We start from the raw sequence: 13,962 nt of genomic DNA, 5'->3' as shown, positions 1-13,962 counted from the left end.
TCTCTCTCTCTCTCTCTCTCTCTGTCTTTTATTACATCTATCTGCATATTTATTTTCCTATCTGACTATCTCTTAACATCTAAACGTGTCTTATGTCTAATTCTATGTGTTTGTCTGTCTGTCTCTTTTGACTCGTCGTTCTCTTTCTTTCTTTCTTCCTTTGCTCTCTCTCTCTCTCTCTCTCTCTCTCTCTCTCTCTCTCTCTCTCTCTCTCTCTCTCTCTCTCTCTCTCTCTCTCTCTCAAGGTTGGTTTCATCTTTTTTTTTTTTTTTTTTTCATGGGTGTGTGTCATTGTGCACTCACGAATTTCTCTCTCCCACCCTCTCACCCACCCAACCGTGTTTACCTCCCCTTCCCCATCGACACCGCCCTTCTTTCCTCGTCTCTCCTCTCTCGCAGGTGTGTTGCACAGGTGTTGTTTGTCACAGGTGTGCGATGGTAACCCCAATATAAGCATCCGTGTTGTTGTTGTTGTTGTTTGTGGTGGTGGTGGTGATGATGGTGATTTGGATAGAAGAGGTAGTAATAGTAATCGTAGTAGTATTAGTATTAGTATTAGCGGGGTGGGGCCAATGAATTGCTTTGTGAAAGGATATGAGAAAAGATACCGCTCACAACGCAACTCTAATAGATGGAGGCCCTTAAAAAAAAAAGTAGCAGTAGTAGTAGTAGTAGTAGTAGTAGTAATTATTGTTGCTGTTATTGTTGTGTTGCTTAATGATCCTCCACTTTCTATTGGTGAGAGACAAACCGAAAGACTCCAAAATAGAACGAGAGGGGAAGGGAACAGAAGGAGAGGGAGGCGGTGGAGTAGACGAGAGAGATACATTATTTACTCGCCCCAAACAGACAGGTTAAAACGCTGTACAGGTATGGAACAAAGGACAATGCAGATACCCGGATGTGGGATAACAATAGACACTTCAAAACAAGCCTCTTCTCCAGCCCGCATGGTGCCAGGTTTAGGGACGAGAGACAACGATGAGCGAAGGATAGACAGATAACTGATACACACAATAGGATGACGCGACGCCTTATCCTCAGCTTGCATGATTTGATTTGTGGATTTTACCTCAAACAAAAACAAGAACAACAACAACAATAATAGTAACAATGACGATAAAAACAGTAACAATAACGACGATAAAAACACCAAAAGCAACAACAGTAAAAAACAATAACAACAGTAAGAATGACGACGCAAGTAACAACAACAACAACAACAACAACAACAACACCCCACACTCTACATACCCACCATTAATAATAAACTGTCATTCTACTCCATCGTGACTAATGGCGTCCTTCAACTTGTCTCATTTTTTTTAATACCGAGACTTTTTTTTCAACACTTGGCAAGCGTGTGTAAAGTGTGTGTGGGGGGGGGGGGGGGCGTCGAAGGAGGGGGAGGGAGAGAGATGGAGCGCATGTGTGTAGTTTTTGGAAGGGAGGGGAGGGAGGGATGTCATAGTGAGGGTAGGGGGCGTTGTTGTGGTGGGGGCGTTATTTATGTTGTGGGAGGTAAGGGAGAGGAGGGAGGGGGAGCAAGGCGTCCGGGGGTAGGGGGTAGGCAGGGGGGAAGGTAGGGGAGAGGAGAGGGCAGGGGGCAAGGCGTCGTTTTCTAAGTAATTTCTTTGTATACTCTGCTCATTTTAACATGGTAACGTGTTGGCGGATTCTGTTCATTTGCCACCAATTCTGACGCTGTTTATATCGACTATCGTTTGTTTATTGTTTATACTAAATTGCCTTAGTCCTGGGTGGGGTGTAGTCCCTTAAGAAATCTGTATGTATCTACTCATTAACATTGTGGCGTGTTTATGGGTGATTCTGTCCCTTTTCCCACTGAGTCTGACGCTGTTTATATCGATTTTCATTACTATTCTTTTTATATTTCGAAGCCTATGTCCTGGGTGGGGTGTAGTCCCATAAGAAATCTCAATATAATCTTCTCATTAACATATTGACGTTTTGGTAGCTGATTCTGCCTTTCCTCTACTGATTCTAACGCAGTTTTTATCGATTATCACTATTATTCTTTTTATATTGCGTTGCCTATGTCCTGGGTGGGGTGTAATCCCTTAAGAAATCTGTATGTAATCTACTCATTAACATTGTGGCGTGCTAGTAGGTGATTCTGTTCCTCTTTGTTGGTTCTGACTCTTTATATCGATTATCATTATTATTCTTTTCACTACGTAACCTGTATATCGTGAGTAGGGTGTAGGAACCTCTTTGTAACTTGCTGGTTAGGGTCTTATTCTGTTTTGTTGCTTCTGACGCTGTTTATATCGATCACTGTCATCATTTCTATAATAATGTTAATTGCCTCTGTCTTACGTGAGGTGTAATCTCTTAGTATCTCTCCCTCTCTTTGTATGCTACTCGTTACGGTCTGATTCTGTTTTTTTCTGCTTCTGGCGCTGTTTATATTGATCACCGCTTGACTGACGAACAAACAGACTCGGCGAGAATACTGGAAGCGAGGAGAGCAGAGCGTCAGGCACGAACGGAACGGAGGAGAAGGGGAGAGAAGGGGAGAGTCAGCTGCTGTATAGGGGTGCCTGTCTGCGTGCGTGCCTCTCTGCCTGCTCCCAATGGACTGCTCCTCTTTAAATAAGGCACGACGGGCTTTCCACTCTTGCCTCCCGTGTGTGTTGCGAAGTCACATGTGCTAAGGCCCTATACACAAAGAGACCAGGTATAGAAGGTAGTTACTATACGTACGCAAGGATAGAATCACATGTATACCCGGTTACGATGCACTCGGATATAAGGAGACCAGATACATACATAAGGTAGTTAATATACATATACGCAAGGAGATAAGGAGACCAGGTATATAAGAGGTTACTGGGAATACACGTGGCTGCTCTACAGGAACCATATATGCATTATCTGCTAATCCCTTTAATACGCCAGTTTAATGTAATTTAAGCAATCTAACTTTTTTATCGTATTTGCATTAACTACACATACATTTATTCTTCACTTGCTCATCCAGTACCTCTTCGTAGATCCTTTCTCGCTTATCTCCTTTCGAAACCTGAATTCATCCACTTTGTAACTAGCATATATTAATTAAGGAATCTTACTTTAATCGTATTTGCATTAACTTCACATCTCTGCTCCATTTGTTCAATTCATACACTGCCTCTATTCGTAAACCCCGTTCTTGCTTATCTCCTTCCGAAACCTGAATTCATCCTATTTATCCTATTTGTAACTTTCAATCGTATTTGCATTAACAATTCCTATTTGCTCCATTTGTCCCATTCACTCAGCACCCTATTCGTAAGTCCCTTCTTGCTTATTCCCTTCCGAAACATGAATTCATCCTATTTATCCTATTTGTAACTTTCAATCGTATTTGCATTAACAACTCCTATTTGCTCCATTTGTCCCATTCACTCAACACCCTATTCGTAAGTCCCCTCTTGCTTATTCCCCTTCTCAAAACTGAATTTATCCACATTGTATCGAGGATCTTTTGCAATATACTTGACTTTATCAGACTCATCAACATGCCCTTTGTTTCCTCACTCGCGTTGTTCGCCTTCATCTCGGAGCGAGCGAGTCAGCATCATCTCCGTTTGGTAACTGTATTGAAGCGAAACGCGGCGGCCTTGCTCGCTCGCTCGCTCCCACTTCGAGGACAAAGAGACAGACCAGTGCACGGAGGAGGAGGAGTGCCTGTCTGTCTGTGTGAATGACTGTCGCTGTCTGGATGCCTGGCGGTCTTGCCTTTTTTTTAAGTCTTTTTGTCATTAGTGATTTCATGGGTTGTGTAATGAGTGGAAAGTGATATAACACACACACACACACACGCACGCGGGCAAGCAATCAGGTACTAACAGGTATACTCCTCTTTTTCCAGGTATTTCGGACACACACACACACACACACACACACACAAACACGGGCAAGCAACCAGGTACTAACAGGTAAACTCCTCTTTTTCCAGGTGTTTCGCTGTTCTTCCCACCACACTCTCAATGGGCACAGCGACAGAGATGAGCACCGAGGCCACGCGCCACTAAAGCATATGCCCCCAAATGTACCTTTACCTGCTACCAACCCACTGCCCTAACTTACTAACGGTGAGGGAAAACACACGAAGATCAACCAGTCCAACCCAACCCAACCCAAGCCATGCCCTTAGCAATACTCACGCCCACGTTGTCGGTTTGGGAATTCATGGCCTTAGGGAGTGAGACGCCGTCCTTGGAGGTGTACGTCACACCTTCAATGTTGTAGGTCGGGGTGAAGAGGCGGTTGGACATTCACTCCGAGGAGCAGCTTATACAGGTAAGGTCCACACGTGTTCGTTAAGTTGGGGTGACGATACGCGGTGGCTAGTTCGGGGCCGCTTTCAGGAGGGAGATGCAGGGGTGAGGGAGGGGTATGAAGCATGAGGGGAAGGGTGAGGGAGAGGGAGGCGCGGTTAGTGGGGAAGGGTGAGGGGAGCGGCGGCGTCGGTGTGTCCCCTCGGGCCTCGCGTCTACCAGTGAGCTGTGCCGCTGCCGGACACACTAGAGTCACGGCCACAGGTGCGCTGCCGAGCTGTGAAGGGAGGAAACTGTCTCGCTTCGCCTCGCCTCGCGGTTACCAGGATCACTGTGAGTCAGAGTCTGGGTACGTTTTCCCAGACACTTCCGCCTCTCACATCACCTATATCCAAAGGTCGAATAGGAGAGCAATCAGGTCCTCGTAAGTGTTTATTCATTATGATCAAATTACCAGAAGGGTCATAAAACTATCCATAGAAATCCCCGAAACTCTTACGAAAGCCTTATCAAGTGTGGGTGTGTGAAGGAGCTATTACACTGGGGGCAAATTTTCCGTGGATCTTCAGTCAAACCACGATTTCCGCTAGCGTGGTTCTCATTTGTTTCTTGTTATTGCTGATGATGATGATGGTGAGTAATACCGTCGTCCTTCAATGAAATCTACCGTAGGTTTGGAAGATCGTGGACACGTCAGAAAACCACGGAAATATAAGAACCACGCCAGCGAAAGTCGTGGTTTGACTGAAGATCCACGGAAAATTTGCCCAGTGTGATAGCCCCTTAAGTCCCGAAATGGTTGAGAATATGACGCCAGTTAACTTTGTCTCTCTGGCTCCTTCCCCCTAGTTTTTTTTATTACCAAGGGAGTGGAAAAAAAATTGTGTGGAGGGAAAGAAAATGATGTAGACGGAGGGAGAGAGAGAGCTTGGGGAAAGAGAGGATGATTGGGAAGGAAAAGGAAGTGGGCGGAGGGAGAGAGAGCTTGGGGAAAGGGAGGATGATTGGGAAGGAAGAGGAAGTGGACGGAGGGAGAGAGAGCTTGGGGAAAGGGAGGATGATTGGGAAGGAAGAGGAAGTGGGTTAATGGGGAAGGTATGGTGCTACTTTAATATGCGGTCAACCACATTTTTGTAGTCTACTCCAGTATGCCTCAAATGTAGTGGTACTTTAGCGCGCGGTCTACCGGTCTGACCTGTCTCCCGAAACCTCATCTGATGTAATGTTTTCCGAGTGCTCTTCACTTGACACCTGACTGACCTGACCTGTCTCCGTGGACCTTAGCTTGACCTGAGTAATTACCTTATCACAGTCAGGTCATTACTATCATGTTACCTGAGTGCTGGTGTGGTAATGTCATGCAAGAAAAACGAAAGCATGGCAGAGGTGGGGAGTTCCGGCCTGTACTTCGCTGTCCTCGAAAGGGGTGACAAACTTCGCGGTCTGTTCGGCAAGGCAACCCATTTTTCCATTATACAGACATCAACAACAAATTAAATTGCAAACTAAGCTCCTCCCGAAATTGACCTCTCTTTCGGCCACCTCTTTTGATTCTTTTTTTAGGAGCAACGAGTAGCGGGCTTTTTTTTTTATTATTGTTTCCTTTTTTTGTGCCCTTGAGCTGTCTCCTTAGTTGTAAAAAAAAAAAATAATAATAAGTAGCACCGAAGATATACAGTATACAGTTATTGTTTGCTTTTGGTGTAGAAATTGTTTATCTGTCTTAACCACCCCTCCCTCCTTTTTATTTATTATTATTATTATTATTTTTTTTTTTTTTACCCAATCTTCCTCTCCCCGGACTCCCTCTTCCCCATCCGTCTACCTCATTTTTTTTTCCACTCCCCTTCCCGATTCGTCCATAATCCTCCCCTTTTCGGGCCTAACTTTTTCCTCCCCTCTTTCCTCTCTCTCCCCCTCTCCCTCTCTCCCTTCATCCATATTCCTCCCCTCCACCGATCCCACTCATTTTTTTCCCTCTCCCCTTCTCTCTCCCCTTCCCTCCTCTCTTCCCTCTTACTTAATACCTGTTGTTCCTTTCTCCTCCTCCTCCTCCTCCTCCTCCTCCTCTAGATCGACTTGCACGTTGGGCCAATCAATGGCAAATAAAAAACAATAACAATCGCGTTCAGTACGTAATGAATTGCCAGCAACTTTCTGCAGTAAAGAAAAGATCAAGCGATTTAAAGCCCAGTCAGCATTGTTCAATTTATCTTATGAACAAAGGCTTAAAGAAGTAAATTTATTCAACCTATCAAACGAAAAATGAAGGCGATCTAATAATAATTGTTTACAATTGATCGATCAAATAGAACAAGAAGAACAATTTCTAAAAGATCTCGTCGCACGAAGCCAAACACTTTTCTTCAATCGAGTCGTCGTTAATTGGGAATTCTACCCTGTGATGTCGTTGATCAGCAACAGTACAGTTACCAAGAACAGATTAGACAAGTATTTTGAATCCAATCAGCAACTGAGATATTACTCATTGTCGTAAATAACGTTAAGTTCCTTCGAATACTGGTGTCCTTGTCCGTTTTTATCGCCCGGTTAGTGGTAGCAGTAATGGTAGTTCTTTCCTCTTTCCTACATAATTTCCATGCAGTTTTTCCATGCTGCATGGTTCTTTTTCCTTTCCTGCCAGCTTTGGCTGAAGGGATGGGGGAGTGGGGAGGAGTCTTCGCCTTTGCTGTCCTTCATCTTCCGCCTTTGATTATAGATATTCAGTGTAGCTTGTCACAAACAGGCTCGTAAGGGCCATTAGGTCTGCTGTTGTTTGTTCTTCCTTTGTGTTACTTTGTGTTCGTCCTCCCCATCCCTGACCCTCCTTCCATCTCTCCTTTTCTCCCCTCCTCCTCCCTCTCGTTTTCCCTCATATCCCCACTCCCCCCAGTTTCTCCATTGACCTTGCTCCCTCCCTCCCCCTCTGCCACCCCCCTTTTATTTTCTCTCCCCTTTTCTCCCCTTCCCCAAGTCTCATCATGTTCTCTTCCCCCCACCATTTATTCTCTTCTCTCCTCCCCCCCTTTTCATTTCCCCTCAGCCTCCTCCTATTCTCTTCTCTGCACTTTTTCCTTCTCTCCAACCCCCGCCCCTTCACCCAGCTTCATCCTGTTCTCCCCTTCCACTTTTTTCTTCTCCCCCCTCCCTCTCCCCCTCCCGCAGCCTCTTTCTGTTTTCTCCTCTCCCTCTTTCTCCTCCGTCTCCCCCTCCCTCTCTGATCACTTTCTCTATTCCCTTTCTTTTTTTTATCCCCTCTACTTCCTCTGTTCCTTTCACCTCCTGTTTCCTCCTCCTTACCTTTTCCCTCGCTCTCTCTCCCTCTCTATTTCCCTCCGTTCACCTCAATGCCAATCCCCCTCCTCCCCACTTTTCTCTCCCTCCCCACCCGTTTCCCTCTCTCCCCCTTTCCTCCCACTCGTTTTCCTCTCCCCATTCGGCCTCTTGCAGTCTCCCTATGTTCTTATGTTCTGATGTTCTCCCCATTTTCCTCTCCTCATCCTTTCATCCCCTTTCCTCCCTCCCTCCCTCCCTCCCTCCATGGTTCACCCCCTTCCCCTCCCCTCCCCTCCCCTCCCTCCTTCCCTCCCCTCTCCCACTCTCTTAAATTACCCAATACTTTGTCACGCACGTTATTTTTCTTTTCTTTTTTCTTTATTATTTTTTTTTTATCCGCCACTTCCCATGAACAACCTCCCCCCTCCCCCCCTCCCCCCCCCTCCGCCCCGTCATTACGACAGCTCACTTCTTGGTTGTATTCTCTCATTTTCTTTTATTATCTCAGTTTTTCTTTTTTTTTTCTTTTTTTCTTCGTTTCTTGCTTTCCTCCATTTTTCGCTGTTTCTTTTCTGTTTTTATCTTTTTTTCTTTCGTTCTTATATTTTTTTTTTGTTTCTTGCCTCCTCTATTTCTTGGTTGTTTATATTCTTTCATTGTTTTTATTTTTGTTTTGATTCTCGGCTTTTTTTCTTATTTTTTTCCTCTAGTTTGTCTTTTCCCTTTTTTTGTCTTTTCTTTCTTCGTTGTTTTTTTTCTGTTTATCTTTTTTTCTTTGTCTTTCTTCTCTTCTTTCTCTCTTCGTTGCTTCTTTTTTATTTTTCTTTCTTTCTTTATTCGTTCTCTTTCAGTTATTTTCTTTCTACGGTCATTATTTTTCCTTTTCATTCCTCTTTTCTATCCTTCGCATTTTCTTCTTTCCATTGTTTAATTCTTTCCCTTTTAACTATTGATTTTATTTCCTTTTATTCCTTTTATTTTTTTATTGTCCATTTTTTTTATACTTATCTCTTTTTTTCTTTTTTTCCTTCCTTTCATTCATTCATTTTCTCTCTCTCTCTCTCTCTCTCTCTCTCTCTCTCTCTTTTTTGTTATTTTTTTTCTTTCTTTTATTTTTTCTTTTATTCTCATTCATTCATTCACACACTCTCTCTCTCTCTCTCTCTCTATCCCCTCCTCGCCCCTCCCCTCCCCCACCCCTACCCTCTAATTCACTTAACCTTCCTTCTGGTGATAACGGCAAAGCTCATGATATTTTAAGTTCGCCTTGATGCAAAGCGCTTAGGTTCGATACCCGATAGTCGACAGTCACGGTGCCATTGTTGGTCATGGGGATAAAACGAATGAAGGGAGAAAAATAGTATTACCTCAACAATGACCAACAACGGAATGGAAGTTTTTTTTATTTTTTTTTTATTACAACTAAGGAGACAGCTCAAGGGCACAAAAAAGTAAACAATAATGATAATAAAAAAAAGCCCGCTACTCGCTGCTCATAATAAAAAAAAAAGCCCGCTACTCGCTGCTCAAACGGAAGATATGAATAGTTTAGTTTGGCATACCTGTTAGTTGATATTTAAGGTGCTATTGTTGATCACGGGGATAAAACGAACGCGGGAAAAAGTATCGCCTTGTCAGTGTCCGGCAACGAGAGAGAAGTGGCAGATAAAAAAAGAAGCTCGATCGACACTCCCTTCACCTTTATATTCAATGAAGTCGAAATGCAAAGTCTTGGTGGCATCTGATTTAATATATTTTCGTATCTCAGTTGTATGATTTTTCTTCCTTGTATTTCTTTTTTTTTCTTCTTAATATTTTCTTCCTTTATTTTTGTCATTCCCTCCTTTTTTTTCTTCATTTCTTTAACTCTCTTTATCTTTCTTTCATCTTTAATTTTCTTTCATTCCTATTTATCTTTCTTTCATCCATCACCCTCTCTCTCTCTCTCTCTCTCTCTCTCTCAGACCACCTAATCTGGATCATAGGGTCTGTGTGGCTTGATTATCTGTATAAATATATGTTAACGAAATGGTAGTAACAAAAAAAAACAAAAAAAAAGGTTAGTTAGGTACCCGTTAGGTGAGACTCGCGGTGCTATTGTTGATCACGTGAAGAATATGATGGACGAAATAAATATATAGTTTAGTTAGCCTCGAAATTATGACGAGAGAAGGAAAATCGGAGTTATAAGAGAAAATGGGAGAAATTGCTGATCACAGTGAAGAATATGATGGACGAAATAAATAAATAGTTTAGTTAGCCTCGAAATTATGACGAGAAAAGGAAAATCGGAGTTATAAGAGAAAATGGGAGAAATTGCTGATCACAGTGAAGAGTATGATGGAGGAAATAAATAAATAGTTTAGTTAGCCTCGAAGTTATGACGAGAAAAGGAAAATCGGAGTTATAAGAGAAAATGGGAGAAACTTGCTGGAGTATGATGGACGAAATAAATAAATAAATAGTTTAGTTAGCCTCGAAATTATGACGAGAAAAGGAAAATCGAAGTTATAAGAGAAAATGGGAGAAACTTGCTGATAACGATGAAGAGTATGATGGGAAGGGAATGATATGCAGTGACTGAGTACGCCAGAAATTGTCCTATCACGATGACAACTAGGATGATAGAAAAGGAATGATGTAGCAATAGGGAGCCACAGAAACTTGCATATCACGATGAAGAGGATGTTTGTGTGTGTGTGTGTGTGTGTGTGTGTGTGTGTGTGTGTGTGTGTGTGTGTGTGTTGCGGTTGTCTATTTTGCTAGTGCCAGCATTTCCAGAATTTCCTATATCTTTTCTGTCATCTAGATTTCCATACATAACTTGTTCATAACCATATTTGTATATATATATCAACGCACCAGCCTTTCGTACCGTGTGAGGGTGTTGTGTGAGACTGGTATAGTACTTGTAGTTAACTTACTTCCTTTGCTGTAGTTCCCAAATGTTTGACCATTACTGTAGTGGCTATGGCTGCAGGTGTTAGGGAAGGAATGGTCCAGTAAGTAGCGGTCTTTTTTTAATATTTTTCCTAACGCCCTTGAACTGTTTCCTTAGCTGTAAAAAAAAAAAAAAATTAAGGGACGGCAGAAATTGTCTTATGATGAAAAGAAGGATGGGAAATGTATGATGCAGCAATAGGGAGCGACATACACTTGCATATCACGATGCAGAGGATGTTAGGGAAGGATTGGTGCAAGAATAAGGAACGGCAGAAATTGTCTTATGATGAAAAAAAGGATGGGAAATGTATGATGCAGCAATAGGGAGCGACATACACTTGCATATCACGATGAAGAGGAATAAAAATGTAACTTATCGCGATGAAAATTAAGATGAGAAAGGTATGATGCAGCAATAGGGAGCGACATACACTTGCATATCACGATGAAGAGGAATAAAAATGTAACTTATCACGATGAAAATTTCGATGAGAGAGATATGATGTAGCAATAGGGAGCGACATACACTTGCATATCACGATGAAGAGGGTGTTATGGAAGGAATGGTGCAGCAAGAAGGGACGTCAGAAATTCTCCTCTCATGATGAAAATTTCGATGAGAGAGGTATGATGCAGCGATAGGGAGCGACATACACTTGCATATCACGATGAATTGGAATAGAAATGTAACTTATCACGGTGAAAATTTCGCTGAGAGAGGTATGATGCAGCAATAGGGAGCGGCAGAAACTTGCATATCACGATGAAAAGGCTAAAAAAAAAAGAATAATAACAATAGAATAAAGATGATAATAGTAGATTAATAAAATAATGGAATAATAGCAATAGAATAAAGTTAATAATAGTAGAATTATAGAAAATAGAATAATGGAGTATCTCAAACTTGCTGATCACAGTGAAAAGAAAAAAAAATGTAATTCTTTAATAACTACTACTTTTACTACTACTATTACTATTACTACTACTACTACTACTACTACTACTACTACTACTACTATATAAAAAATAGAATAATATAACACCTTGTAAACTGGCTAAATACGACTTAAACAAATTACACTCCTCACAAATCTGTAGAAAAAAACAAAAGAAAAAAAAGTTTTCAAATGATTATATCCCTAAAATAGTCAACTATCAACTAATGCATTAAAGCAGAGTTATTATCTATCAATATATCTATAAGTACGTTTTTTTGTGACTTATGAGAGGCAATCAAATAGTAAGATTCAGAGAGAGCGAGAGAGAGAGAGGGACCGGAGGGGAGGAGGGAGTACTTGCAAACTTATACCAAACAGACAGATGGGCAGAGATAGATAGACAGATAGAGATAGAGATAGAGTGAAAGGTGGAGAGAGGATTACATGGAAACTCAAACCAGACTGACAGACAAAAGGACAGAAAAACAGACAAATAGACAGACAAAAAGACAGACACACAGATAGAGGGGAGGCAACATGCAAACTTATGCTAGACAGACAGACAGACAGACAGACAAACACTCGACTCTAACCTCCTGACTCCACGTACTCCAGCAGTCACGCGATAGTCCTTACATAACCACTGTATGAAAGACCCTCCAAGGTTACCCCAAATTACTGTTACTACCACACACACACACACACACACACACACACACACACACACACACACACACACATGCGAGTAACGTGCAATTCATTCACAAGGAAGGTCTGATTTTTTGTGGTCATTTTTTTTTTCTTCCTGGACTTCTTTCATTCATTGTTTGTTTATTTGTTTGTTCGTTTTTGTTCTTTTTTGTTTCTTTGGTTCTGTATTCCTTACTTTAATTGCTTCCTTCTTGTTTTTTTCTGCCTTTCTTTTACTTTTGTTTTTTTCTTATTTCTGTTTTAATTTAACTTTTCTTTCTTTTCCCTCTTCTCTCTCTCTCTCTCTCTCTCTCTCTCTCTCTCTCTCTCTCTCTCTCTCTCACACACACACACACACACACACACACACACACCTTTCCCTCCCTCTCTCTCAGACCCCTGCACGGATGTCTTCTCTTGACCTATAAAATGGTATAGTTAGGGCAGAAGGATTAAGGCGCTGTGACGTCGTTTTCTTTGACGTTATAACTACGTAGTTACGACTTAGCAACGTGGATGGGGTTACATAAGCAGGTTAAGTTATATCAATAGCTGTACGAAAAAGCCTGTTTTGTTTATAAGTCGGTGTTAGTCTTTATTCACACTAGAGATATAGGGAAGCAGAAAGAGAGAGAGAGAGAGAGAGAGGCTGGTTTGTCTCTTTTCATCCGTTTTTCGAGACGTAGTTGGTTGCGTCGATTTTTTACATCACATTTTACGACTGAGCTTATAATACGTTGACTTTAATTGAAAATCCAACACATTCAGCAAACTCCATCCCGATTGTGGAAATAAAAAAGCCAAACTGCTCCCATAATTGTTAATACTAATGATACGTTTAAAGGATCTAGCGTAAGTGAGGGGAGAGGAATGGACATAAGAGAAAATGTGGTAGATGGTGTGTGAGGTTTTAAAGTTATTCACGTCCAACGTTACCAGATTGTCGTACCGTATTGTTTTTGCCGATATCTGACCAAAAACTATCGCACCCACAAAGCTAACGATATGCATTTATAATTATTGTTAAATCGGTAATTATTGATGCTCTTTTTTGCAATATTTATGGGCCAGAAATACAAATACAATGTTGTGCGTACGATAATCTGCTGGTAAAGTTGTACACGTCTCATACTTGTGTCCACGCTCTCCGTCTGTCCTTGCTAAGATTCCTCTCGTTGCCCTTCTTGGTAGTGACTCAACCATCTGCCTCCGTCTCTCTCTTCTGGCGCCAGCATCTCCCTCTATCCACTCCATTGGTTGTGGTGTTAGCCCTCTTCACCCTCGGACAAACTGTACATTCCTGCCGCTCTTCTATATTCCTCCCTTCCTCTCCCTCCCTCTCACATACACGCATCCTCTCCCTGTCGTCCTCTTGTCCCTCCCTCTCCTGCTTTCCTGCTCCCTTTGCCTATCGTTCACTGCTAAAATAAATGTATAAAAAAATAATGCATAAAAGGCGTCAATAAAGTTAATATATTAGTTTCCTTTGTAGAGTGCATTTGAGGTCATTTGATGTTTCTCTCGACCTCGCTTCCCTGATTCCTTCCCCTTTCTTCCTTTCCTTTCGTATGCTCCCTCCCACTTCTCTCCGTCCCTCTCACTCCCATATCTATACCACATCTCTATCCGCCTGTCACATTTCACTTCCTCTCCCTCCACTCTTTATTCTTCGTCCTAGTCCATACATAATAATCCATTCCTGTGTACCGTTGCCTCTCTTTTTCTTTCTCTCCCTCCATCTCCCTTCCTCCCTCATGCATTCATTTCTTCCTCAATCCTCTCTCTCTATCCTCACTGCTGCATCTTCCCTTTCTTTCCTCTCCTCCTCT

General features: G+C 42.1%; 2 protein-coding genes across 6 annotated transcripts in view; one reads left to right on the top strand and one right to left on the bottom strand.

Annotated features, from left to right (window-relative positions):
* The window catches only part of LOC126985081 (ninjurin-1-like), a 28,297-nt gene extending 23,978 nt beyond the window's left edge, over positions 1–4,319 (bottom strand). For all 5 annotated transcript variants that reach the window (XR_007738289.1, XR_007738290.1, XM_050839488.1 and 2 more), the window contains exon 1: positions 4,173–4,319. Coding sequence is in view for 3 of the 5 variants with exons in the window: in XM_050839488.1 (XP_050695445.1) it covers positions 4,173–4,283 (111 nt within the window). In the remaining 2 variants the exon portion in view is untranslated. The remainder of the gene's footprint in view (positions 1–4,172) is intronic.
* The window catches only part of LOC126985078 (cytochrome P450 2L1-like), a 32,405-nt gene continuing 22,612 nt past the window's right edge, over positions 4,170–13,962 (top strand). The window contains exon 1 of the mRNA XM_050839480.1: positions 4,170–4,308. The gene's annotated coding sequence lies outside the window, so the exon portion shown is untranslated. The remainder of the gene's footprint in view (positions 4,309–13,962) is intronic.

This window comes from Eriocheir sinensis, chromosome 58 (genome assembly GCF_024679095.1).
Source record: "Eriocheir sinensis breed Jianghai 21 chromosome 58, ASM2467909v1, whole genome shotgun sequence".
Lineage (NCBI taxonomy): Eukaryota > Metazoa > Arthropoda > Malacostraca > Decapoda > Varunidae > Eriocheir > Eriocheir sinensis.
The sequence above is the reverse complement of the archived record's forward strand: the minus strand, read 5'-3'. Positions and strand labels throughout refer to the sequence as shown.